This window comes from Mandrillus leucophaeus, unplaced genomic scaffold, assembly GCF_000951045.1.
Source record: "Mandrillus leucophaeus isolate KB7577 unplaced genomic scaffold, Mleu.le_1.0 Scaffold16, whole genome shotgun sequence".
NCBI lineage: Eukaryota > Metazoa > Chordata > Mammalia > Primates > Cercopithecidae > Mandrillus > Mandrillus leucophaeus.
This window is the reverse complement of record NW_012101587.1, coordinates 3,948,946-3,960,816: the sequence shown is the minus strand read 5'-3', so window position 1 is coordinate 3,960,816 and position 11,871 is coordinate 3,948,946. Positions and strand designations below refer to the sequence as shown.

The 11,871-nt window shown below is 45.2% G+C and overlaps 1 protein-coding gene across 1 annotated transcript in view; it reads right to left on the bottom strand.

Moving 5' to 3' along the window:
• Positions 1-1,394: 1,394 nt before the first annotated feature.
• The window catches only part of ZNF516 (zinc finger protein 516), a 129,066-nt gene continuing 118,589 nt past the window's right edge, over positions 1,395-11,871 (bottom strand). The window contains exons 4-6 of the mRNA XM_011975880.1: positions 10,621-10,725; positions 9,683-9,750; positions 1,395-1,681 (exon numbers count right to left, since the gene is read on the bottom strand). Coding sequence (XP_011831270.1) covers positions 1,622-1,681; positions 9,683-9,750; positions 10,621-10,725 — 233 coding nt within the window. The 3' untranslated portion in view covers positions 1,395-1,621. The remainder of the gene's footprint in view (positions 1,682-9,682; positions 9,751-10,620; positions 10,726-11,871) is intronic.

Here is an 11,871-nt window from a genome sequence, read left to right as displayed (position 1 = left end):
GTGTGTGTGTGTGTGTGTGTGTGTGTGTGTGTGTTTAAACAAGACTTTGTATCAGAAGCCCACTGTCTACAAAAACTGCACTAATCCATTACTGTATTAAGTAAACTGTTGCTCTCACCAGTATTAAAGGTTAGGATAATTTCTGTACATGTAAAATTATTGCTTTTTTGAAAAATATATTTAGCATGCTCGTTTTAATCCATTTCCTGCCTTTACAAAATTTCACAATTAAAAAAAAACCTAGTAAAGCTTTTGCAAAAAATTTCACAGAACATTTTCATTCAAGGCAGCAGTAACTTTTGATAATGCATAAAATCATATGTGCAAAAATCTGAAACTCTCAGAAATATTACCATCACACATAGTGTCACGGCAATGGGAAAAGAAAATATTTATATCTGTGGAATACAATTTCAATTGCGTACACTGCATGGTTTAAGATCCTTTGTTACGGGCCTTAACCCCCACCACAAAAACTCGCATTTGCATTACTGAGGAAGAGGTATATAGAGCCGTCCCCACCCAAGGGGCTGGTGATCCCCACCCTTTATGAACGAAGTTACTCATCCTGTGGAGGTCACCAGGCCCAGGGAGAACACACACCCACTTGCTGGGGTGGCTCAGGGAAGGGGCGGGGAGGCAAAGAGTGGGGACAGAAGGTGCCAGAGCTCAGCACCCTAGTTATCTAGGGCCCCTGAACCTGCTCAGGGAGTCTTCTGCCATTACTAAAACAGGTCCGAATCGGGAGGACTCAGTGGCTAAATAATTTGTTAAGACGTATAGTCTTCCTTTGTAAGCAGTTTGCAGAATGTAGCCCTGTTACAAAAAGGTCCTGAGAATAAACAAGAAGCCTGCTTTTCTTAGTGTTCCACTAGCTCTCTTCCGAGGCAGAATCTACGCATTCCCACAGACGTGTCGCCTTTGCCGGATTCGCTCAGTTCGAATGGTGGAAGGAATGGAACAGGCACACAGCCCCCAGGGAGAGTGTGACGGAACCAGCATGAGGGTCCCATCATCATGCCCCTCCACCAAGCCTGCTTCCCACAGCACCTGAACGTCACCTCCTTCCCCTCTCTTATTTACTATTTTAAATACCCACTAAGACAAGGAGAGGCAGTAGTATTAATACTCGATCAACCTCAAATCCACCACGGTTTGTGCTGACATCATCTCCACAGTCCCTCTTAGCATGGGAGGCCCCGGTGACAGTGCTCAGCCTCGCCACTCTGTCCAACACACGTAACAAGTATCTTTTTTTCCAGTGTCTCAAACTTGTCTTGAATAAGATAGATGCCTTGTGCCCCTACTGTGCCTGCCAGTACTACTGTTTATTATAAGAAAATATGGGACTATGGGCGATGAGCACGTAAATGTGTATATAGTATCTACATGTATTTCTAGAGTATAGCATCTTCATTTATTTCTGAACGTTTAACAAGGAGAGGCATCTGCCTTCAGGTTCCACTCCAGCGCAGCGGCTCGGGATGTGAGGTGTCTGCTCAGGAGTTCTCCGGCTGTTCTTCCGTGGAGTGGCCAGGTCACAGGTGGGAGGCTGCTGGGACATCGTGAGGGTACTGCTAATGGCCGTTACGGGGACCTGGGGTGCGTCGGAAACACGCCTTTAGGTTCCCTTTCTGAGAGGCACTGTCTGGACGGTACCTGTGTTAGAATGGTCTCTCCCCTGGGTGAGAAAAAGGAAAGAACAGGAGAAAAGCTCATTTCTGCCTTTTGGTTTCTAAATGCATTTTTCCTATTAATTTTCTAATCAACATCCAAGAACACAAACAATGACCTTCACAGAGCAAGCCAACCAAGTCGGCAAAGACCTGACTTGAGCTGTAACTCATACTATAAAATAAGCATGAAGTAAGTTTAAATGTGCCTTGCTGCCTTAAAGAGAGGCGGCTTGAAAAAGAATCATTTCCAGTGTGATTTAGAAAGGATCATTAGACTTCTCTAATGGTTTCACATGTAAGAATGGCAAATGATAATGTCTGAACCAGCTCTGGAGAGAAGGTTACAAGTTGGCAAGATGAGGAGGCAGCCAGATTGTAAAATTGTATAGTACAAAGCGGATTTACAAGTGAACGGTAGTTCCAAAACAAGGCTGAATTTGGGGCCATACAAACAAAAAGAAAAGCACGGCTCTCACATACGTCTGTCAGAACTTCAGCGCGTTTTCACCCATTTCCATAAACAATTACCACACCGGAAAAAGGGAAGGGGTATTTTACAGTGAACTGCGAGAGAAAACCAAGCATAAATGGGGGTCCACAGCTTTCAGAGAATGCTCTCCAATGACATGTGAAGCATCCCTGTTTGAACAATAGCGTTTAGAATCTGAGGACAAAAACAGTATGGCCAGATTTATTTTACTTAACTGCATTAACCTTCAGCTAAAATCTTGAAGTGAAACTGACCACCAGAAATTAACATGCATACATAAACCAGGGGACTCATGTAAAATTCTGTTTCCAGCTAGACCTATGGGAACCCCAGAAATAATGGCGGAGTGGGGGAAGGTCTGGTTGACATAATGAATTAAAGGCTTTTCTTAATAGTTCCAGAAAACTCCTACTTACAGCTGGCTCTGTGTTCATGACATCTACCAGATGACATGCAGTGGAAGTCAGAAAGATACTCCACAAAATTTTATGAGGGCTTAGGGGGTGGGTGCAGTGGTGGAGACAGCAGTTTATTTGAAATGTTGGAAACAGTAACAGAATGAGAGATGTGATAAAACTTCCCTAAGTAGATGGTGAATTTCCTGCAGTAAACGGAGAAAGATTGTTTTACATTTTTGTATAGCGACATCAGGCTGTGAAGAGATCTCTGAGGTTCTGACGGGAAGTATTCATCATCAACGGGGCTCACCAAGAACCAATTCCAAATACATTCGGGAAGGAAAATGGTCTTGTGTTTACCGGAAGAAAACTGGGAGTTACAGTCAGCTGTTGGGTGTTGGCCTTGACCGTCTCTGCATAGTGAAAAGAGACGTCAGGGACCGTAAGAAGTGGTCAGGGGGTGCCTACGAACACGGGGGCTTTGTGTGCCTAGATTTCACATGGACGGCACCCCCAGGGCACATCCACCTGGGTAACTCTTCCTTTGGACCAGAAGTCACAGACTTGCATTGGGTTAGGCCTCAACGGACTGTTCCAGAGGCGACAGGAAGACGGCCCTCTGTCCATGACGGGCTAATGTTTCACATTACAGGGCTCAGACGGCTTTAAAAATATTTATTTTGGAAGCACTGCAAAGTCCGGATAAACCAAACAACTAGGTGGTTAAACTGTGTTCACAAATCCAGATGCAGAGACGCCTATTGTCTCTTCATAATTGAAGGGATGTGTTCCAATACCTCATTTTTTAAGAGAGTTGTTTTAAGTTATTGATTCACCAGAGGCCACCATGTCATCATTCAATAAAGCAGCCCCAGAGCATTTTTAAGAAATGAATAAAACATGGAAGAAAGGAGGCACAGAAATATTCAAATTAAGTGGACACACTGTAGTCTTTTGAGCACATCCACATCGCCTTGTCCTCCGGAAAGGGAAAGAGCAGTCAAAAAATGGAACGCCTGCTTTTAGAAGATTGCGCTTTTCTTTTTTGCAGCTGTGAATTGTGGGCTTTTCAGTAATGCTGAAAGAAATACTATCTTTCTGGAAGGTATTTCCGTGTTGTAGGGACGGATATTGACTACTGGAACTTTATGAGGTCTACTTTCTCTTTCTTTTAGTAAGGCAAGGGAAATGTGTATGTAGTGGTGGGTGTGGATCGATGGCCTGCACACAAAACACCCGCCATGCCCCAGGACACACGGGGCACCTCTCAGCCTTCAGAGGGAGGTCAGCCTATGAACAGGGCTTGCGGTCAGCCACACAGGCAATGCTAAGTGCCTGAGCACCAATTATGCACGATGCTTTATTGACTAAAACCTTACCCAACAAGCCGTAAACAAGGGCTATGCGACTGGGGTGATTTTGGATAAGTCACCAGGTCTAATTCATGATTTTTGGTAGCATATTATATTTAGAGAAAATGGAAAATGTGTTTTTAAGATGCTTGTTTGGTTTAATAAACAAGAAAAGCTTAAGCAAATGAGCTGAATTTCAAACTCTGATCTGTGATGCTGAGACTCTAAAAGTGATACTGAAAATAGATTATGCATATATTCAAATATACCAACCTACGTGATTTCTCCATCATTTGCATTATAATAGCCACAGCTAAAAATGAGACAAATTAGGTCGCCATTTATTTTTTCATTTCCTGTTATTTTGATTAATGGAATTATTTATCCAGCTTAACTATTTTTAAATAACATTTAGAATAATAAGAAATAAACTATTAATCATAGTCTTTAAATTCTGGCAAGGAATCCAAACAAATCAAAACACCAGATTTCATATTTCAGCAGTCATTCTGGTCTTTTAATAAATCCCAAAACCACGAGGTTGGGGGGAATAATTTTTCTTGGTTTCAAAAATCATTTTAATTTCTAATGTTTAACAACAATGTAACAAAAAAAAATCAATTTCTCTGCAACACCAGAGAAACTTCCTAGTTTTTCCTCTAACATCCACAGGACAAAACACCCAGATTTCAACATATTGTTTTCAAAAAGTGTTTCTAATGATGAATACTGATGATTACTAGAAATTAAACATTTATTCAGTTGTGCTAAACGGATGACCAAGCATCTTTTAAACGACAACATGCATGAGCTCTTCCCCTCATTTAGAATTTGATTTGGACGATCGGCAGTCCTTGGCATTAGAACCATCTTAATCCAAAACACAGTAAAAGCACCAAGGACAAGCACCAGGGCCGCCGCTGGGCTGGAAGAATCACCCACAGGGGTGGATGCCTTCACAGTTGGGCTCCTGAGGCCCAGGGCCCGGACCCTCTCACCATCTTCCTTCCAGCTTGTCTACGATCGAGGCCAAAGAGTGAGATGCCTAGAGGGGCGTGCTGTGAGCATCCACAGCCTACGGGGAGCCCTGTTATATTTATCCTCCATCTCTGCCTTCCAAGGCTCCAGGCATCCTTTCCACCCTCACCGCCTACCAAAGGAAGGTGTTCAGAAAGAAGTGGCTGCTTGACTATCTGGTTTTCATGACGTCCTCTGCGGTCTTAAAGTAAGTGTTTGTAACACGGAAGAGGTTTAAACAGTGCATGTGCTGAAAAAGACTGCTACTAGTGTCACCACGAAAGGAAACTACTTTATTTCTCCTCAAGCTTCAGGTGTGTGCTGATGAATTAAACTGACTTTAATTTAATTATTTATTCTTGATTCTGACCTACGGTGAAATAAATCAATTTCAGCAGATTTACCTGGCCCTCGTGCCTGTTGAATTGTTTCGCTGAGACAGACGGTGTATCATGATTTCTCAGAATTTTCCAGTATCGAATATTCAAATATTAATATGACAAAGTAAGGGCAATTGTTCTACAAAAACCAGCAATGTCTGTCTACCAACCGGAGGGCTTTTGAACAGAATGTAGCAAACGAGGTAACTAGGCCTATCCTGACAATACTTTTCTCAAACTCACAGTTTTCCTGCATCCTCTCTTTAATGAATAATTAACGACAAGTCTCTTAAACCAAACAAAACAAAGAGAAGCACGCTGGCAGGTTCCAACAAAGCCACAAGACACCAAGTAAAGAAAACATGCCGTCAAACTGAGTTCATAAGCAAAATCTACTAACCGGCTTATCAATGACAGTCATCTGTCCACACAGGCGTTATGTGTGTAGACGTGTTCACATGTGAGCTCACCACAGAAATGCTCTCCAAGTATGTGAGTTTCCTCCAGTTATTAAGGAAAATTGCTTATTTTTAGAATAAATGACGAGGTCACATTGAATGTGTGCTTCATGGTGTATGTTCTAACTTGATTTCCACAGCAAGTATACAAAATAAGCACCATTATCATTATTCTATAGATAAGGAAACTTAGGTTACATTTTATGTCTATGGTGGAGGATCAACGTTCAAGCCTCTACTCAATAGCCCAAGAGATTAGTAATTTATATTATCTGGGTCTCTAAAAGTAGCACTGGCTGACCTTGAATGAATTTAAATGTTGATAGCTATTAGATATATTTAGTCTCTGCCAGGATCTCTCCTCTCCACTTTAAACCCGTATCTTCGCCTTGCCTATTGGACACTCCTACCTGGGTTTCCACGAAGCTCTCACTTACCCTGAATTCCACCTGGAAATGTTTTATCCTGCTCCTCCTTCCAGCCTCAGGGGAATGGATCATGCCTGGGGCCAGCTGCCTGAAGCCAGACCTGGGGTCAACATGATTCCCTCCTGTCCCGCATTTCCCACACCCAATCCCTCTGTGTTACCTCTCAAATCTACCCGCTCTCTCCAGCCCCATGCCAGCTCAGGCCACCTTGTCTCTCGCTGGGATCAAGCGAAGCGCCTCCAAAGGGCTGCTCCTGCCACCGGGAACCACAAAGCCCATTCTCTGTGGCGTGTGACCTGCTCACTCTTCTCACGCTACAACTCTGACGGTGTCCGTCCTGCCCCTGGGCTCTCTCTCCCCCATGGAAGAAATTCATGAGTCTCAGCAAGGAGACCTGGTGCTCCCTAGACCCTAGTCCCGAGCCTCTGCCCACCCACTCCGGCTCTCCCTCCCTGAGCTGACCCCCACCCAGCTCCTCCAGTGGAACGTGTTCCTCCACTCTGGGCCTTCCACGTGCTGAGCTATTCAGGAACGCCCATCCCTCTGCCCCTCCATAGTCTTCCAAGCGCCTCCAGCCTCAATGACAGGACCCTTCCCATGTCACAGCGCTACCCTGCTCTGCCCTATTTCCTGTCTAAGCCACCCATGGACCTTTGGAACCAGAGAAGCAGGAAAAATGGTTTTCTTGTCTCCCCAGTACCCTGTACAGGCCTGGCACACAATGGGTGGTCAATAAATATTGTTAATGAGTGAATAAATTATTATAAAATGGAATTTCCAAATGCTGTTTCAATTAAATAATTTAGCATCTATTATGTATATCTATAAAAGTCCATTGACTTTAAGTGTCACATCAAATAATTTCTGCATGAATACACAGTGTTGCATGATCCAAAAAAAACACAGCCATGATCCCTAGTATCTAAAGCCCACAGGAAAAGAATCTGATTTAAATATTAATGAATGTTGGTAAAGCACTCTCAATATGAAAAAGAATATGATTGGTAAGTATGAATCACATTCCAGACATACATAACTACAGAATATTTTTCTATAAATCTATAAGGTATTCTAAATTTAACATAGCTACTGTGATTTCTGTAAACAACGAGAACTACAGGATGAGAACAAAGAACCCTAGGATTTAAACCTCTACCTATTACTGATGTGTTTTGCAATTATCCTACGCAACAGATCTGTATGGGAATGCTTAAAGATATAGTTCCAAAGTACGTTAAGGAAAATGCAATTTCCTTAGAGAACCAGGGTATTCAGTGGTAAATCACCAAAAGCTACTTTAAATGTAATGAAAGACAAAAAGTACTATCAGAGGCCATGATCTCTTACACGGAATTTAACAAACCAGCTGCCACACCAGGAGACGCATACAAATCTAGCTCAGTTTTAATGCCAAGGCCACTGTCCTACGAATGCAAGGGAAGCTGGTCCACTGAGATCTTCACACCAACAGTGAATACATAAGCTAAGTCTGAAAGACACATTAACTCAGACCACGATACTGAGTTACTGTAAACTCGAAACTAAGAGGTTAGCTGGTGTGAAGTGTAAAGTAACAACATTTTAGTCTAGAGAGACAACGACAATGATGTAACTACATCTTTTCTATATCAGAAGCAGGAATGAGTAACAATTATTATAAACTCCCAGCATAACCAATAAGTAACACAGAAATTATTGAAAATACAGTCTACAACACTTGCTTTTTGATCTCCTACTTCTCCCTAGGACAAGAGCTTTTCAAAGGGGCTCAGGCAGAATTAATAGACAGCAAATAAAACTGCCATGCATTCCTGAAGAATCTCACCAACTTGTTCATAGATCTGCCTGGCCTGGCTTCCCGCCCCTGTCAAACATTCCTACCCAAAAGCCAGGTCTTTGGTGGGTTTAACGGGTCACCTGTGCAAGCAGGAACACTTAGGACTCGCTCCAGTTGTAACATCAACTTGTAATTCTCAATTACGGCATGACCTTGCTGTTACTACATCCCACAAACACATGACGGTGACTGTTTGTGGCAAGAGGGTTTTATTTCTGTTAAAAAGGACAACGCTTCCTAACTGCAGTGGAGGTCATGCATTTGGAAATCTTTTCATTCCGTTTTCAGAAAGATGTTTTATTTATTTCATAAGTTGTCATAGTAGTGGGTAACTGTGGGTTTGATTAAGAAAGGCAGAAGCTAATTATTTAAAACCTGTAATAAATGGCAAGGCTTTTTGTCAACAATACGTGAAGCAAAGGCCTTTAACAACACATAGAAATTCTACCAAGGCAATAAAAAAAAGGAAACGAAATCCCTAATCAGGTAATGTCAATTCGACATCTAGCCCAGCTCAATCACTCATTAGCAGCAGGCCCTTGGTGAAGCCATTTCATGCCTCTCACACCTTTTTCCTCCAGAAATAAACTAGAATGATTCTCGAGTTTTCTTTGAGATCTCGCTAGATCATACTGAGTCTTGAGATCCCTCGGAGGCTCCAGAACTAAACTAGAATGATTCTCGAGTTTCCTTTGAGATCTCACTAGATCATACTGAGTCTTGAGATCCCTCGGAGGTCTTAATCGTCCTCATCCTCACCAGCAACCAGGAATCCCACAGACAATTAGATTTGTCAGGGCAGGGGACACAAACTGAATTCGACCACCCAGACAAGGCTTGACTGTCATGGCAAAGAAATTCTTTCCTCAATGACAAAGGGGAGCGTTTGTCTTTGGAGAAAGCCAGAATGTTATTTAGAGAATGCTTGTGCCACACGGGTGTGACGTCCTCCGAGGGCAAAATGGGAGAGCAATGAAGATACACACTCACACCCTGAAAGAACGCAAGAGACCCGCTGTGGGCTGTGGGCGCCGCACTACTTTACAGCAGGACTCAGAACCGCGTGCTGATGCAAGGGTCCTGCACACTCCGTGTATACTGAGTGGTGTATGTACACAAGTCACACCTGGATGGAATGGTGCATCACGGGCACAGGCACACAGCCACTTTCAGGCACTCCGGCCATGCCAGTTGTGTTTGTAATGCAGAGAAACAAAGCATAAAGCCGCAAGACACCACGCTGGACGTGAAACTTTTCTTACAGAATAACACAAAAATAATGTTCCTCAAGGAGGTTAACCATCATTTGTTCTCAAGCAAACTCATATCCAAAACCATCTTGGAAAAAAAAGGGAGTTTCTAGTGTTTGCAGTCACCGCCAGTCTGTCCTGACTTCCTCCTCCCCAACATAACCAACAACCAGCGGTGCGCACCTAGACCCTGCACCACCCGGCTGGGAGGGCTTCTGTGCGGGGACTGCCCACAGACGGCCCCGAAGGGTCACGTTCCAGGAAAGTGTATAGGATTATTTACACATCTTGTGAAAAAAAACAAAAAGGAGGTCATGCTTCAGCGATGAGCATCATGGTGCACCTTTCCCAGCTACTGCATCAAAACCCAGACATCCAATTCATCATGAGACCTACTTGTTTGGGGGCGTCTGCGGAGGTGGTGTGAACTTCAGAACCCCGGGGTCCATCGGACTCAAACACCACTGTGGGAACAAGGGGTTTGTTAACAGATGAGCGTGTGAGCTTCAGGACGTGCACATTAAATGAGTCCATTACAGATTAAGTACTTTCACAAAAAAAGACACCAGCGCCTAGCCTGTGGCTGGAAAATACCAATTTACCGTAACACTTACAGTAAGAGACTGTGATAATGGCTGCCTGGGGCCACTGCCCTTTTTAATTCAGACCTCGCTGCTGAAAAAAGCAATCACTGACAACATTAATTATCGGTGTGTGTGCAAGGGACCCTCTTCTTGCATTACTTACCATTTGGCCTGTGTCATCTTGCATCAGACCAGCTTCTGTGTGCATCCTTCAGAGCGCTGATAGAGAACCCCGTCTCCCCATCTCTCTAATGCCCCTGCACTGTCCCGACAGTTTCCAGCCTGATCGGGCGCAAGCTCTCTACATAAAGGCTGAGGGATTTTGCAGTACATCCTGCCAGGTAAAAAGGGGCCCAGGCGTATCCCACAGAGTCCAGTCAGTGCCAGCGAGGACACAAAACCATGCCTACACGGTGCTAAAAGGGTACTTTGATTAAATGTGTGCTGCTGGCAATGCCATTCATTAGCATATTCATTTCTGAGGAGTCAGTTACTCTCTAATTAAAATGGAACATTTGCAAACAGGTTTATCTCAAATTAAACCACATGGCACATGGATACCAAAAAAATCCATTTCAGGTGTGGAGTGGGGGCGGCCGGTATACGATCCCGGAGGCAGATGGCAGGGCCCCCCCACCTGGTAGGGGCTGAAATCTCAGTATCTCCCTGGCTGCGGATGGTCAAGCCACTGACAGAAGAGACCCCTCTTCCTCTGCTTCCCTCGGGGACAGCTGGGTGGGAGGGCGATACCTGAGTGTGCCCGCATGTGGGCCCTGAGGTGGCCGGGCTGGTGGAAGCTCTTCCCGCACTCGATGCAGACGAACTCTCCTGGCCGGGCCTGCGTCCGGAGCGTCCCTGCGGTGGCGAGGTGATGGTAGTGGCAGTGGCGGTGGCAGGGCCGTGGCGGGGTTGGTGTGGAGGTGAGGAGGCAGGAGAGCGAGAGAGAAGCGAGAGGAAAACATCATTAGTCTGTCTAATGTGTCATCATGTGAGGCTCCCTTCAGGCCCTGGTGACAACTGTCAGCCTTCATCTCGGCTCTGCTGACAGGCCAGGCACTCTCAGGACTGCAAGGATGCATAAATTACAGCGAATTAAAAACCGCTCCCCGGGACGGGAGGCGCCCGCCAGGCTGCACGTCCGGCTGTGCGGCTCCGAGCATCTGCAGGCTGGGCCCAGCCATCACCTAGCTCTGTCAAGCGGCTCATCCGGCAAATCAGAGTGACACCAGCGTGACAGAGACGCAGACAGCGTGCTCATGGAAAATAGGAAGTGAGCGGGACCAGAGCCCGCCGTGACCCGGCCGCGATCCTGGGAGACCCACACAGAGTGAGTGCAGCCACGGGGCAGCCCCACCTCTGGCCCTCTCTCCTGCCTGCCTGGGTGGCTCTGAGGCCGCGGCCCCCAGCAGAAGGGAGGAGACACCTGCAAGCACCAGGCAGCAGCCCCCAAGGTGCGTGCACTTGCTGGCCATCGGCAAGGTCGGAAGTCCCCAAGTTCCACCTTCTCCCCAAAGATCTTGCCACATCCCTGTACTCAAAGGCCGGGCTTTGTGTTTCCTTCCGATCCAAAAAGCCACACGGCTTTTATTAGAAAGGGATGCAGAGTGTGTGTCTGCACACCTTTTCTCTCTGAAGAAAAGGCTTGTTTTCCACATGCTGGTAGCTCCAAAGACATTTCTCTGGCTGGGAGAGTCACTGTCACGTGCAATAGTAACTCAACTCAGTAGGAAAAAAAAACAAATAATAACTAGAAAAAGTCACACCTGTTGCAAAAATTTTTTAAAAAGCTGCTTTACGCAGCTGAGTTTTTATGTATCTAAAGGCTGGCACCTGAGTGTGAACAGCAAGTGAAGAGAATGACAAAAGGCGGCCGGGTGCAGTGGCTCAAGCCTGTAATCCCAGCACTTTGGTCCGAGACGGGCGGATCACGAGGTCAGGAGATCGAGACCATCCTGGCTAACACGGTGAAACCCCGTCTCTACTAAAAAAAAAAAAAATACA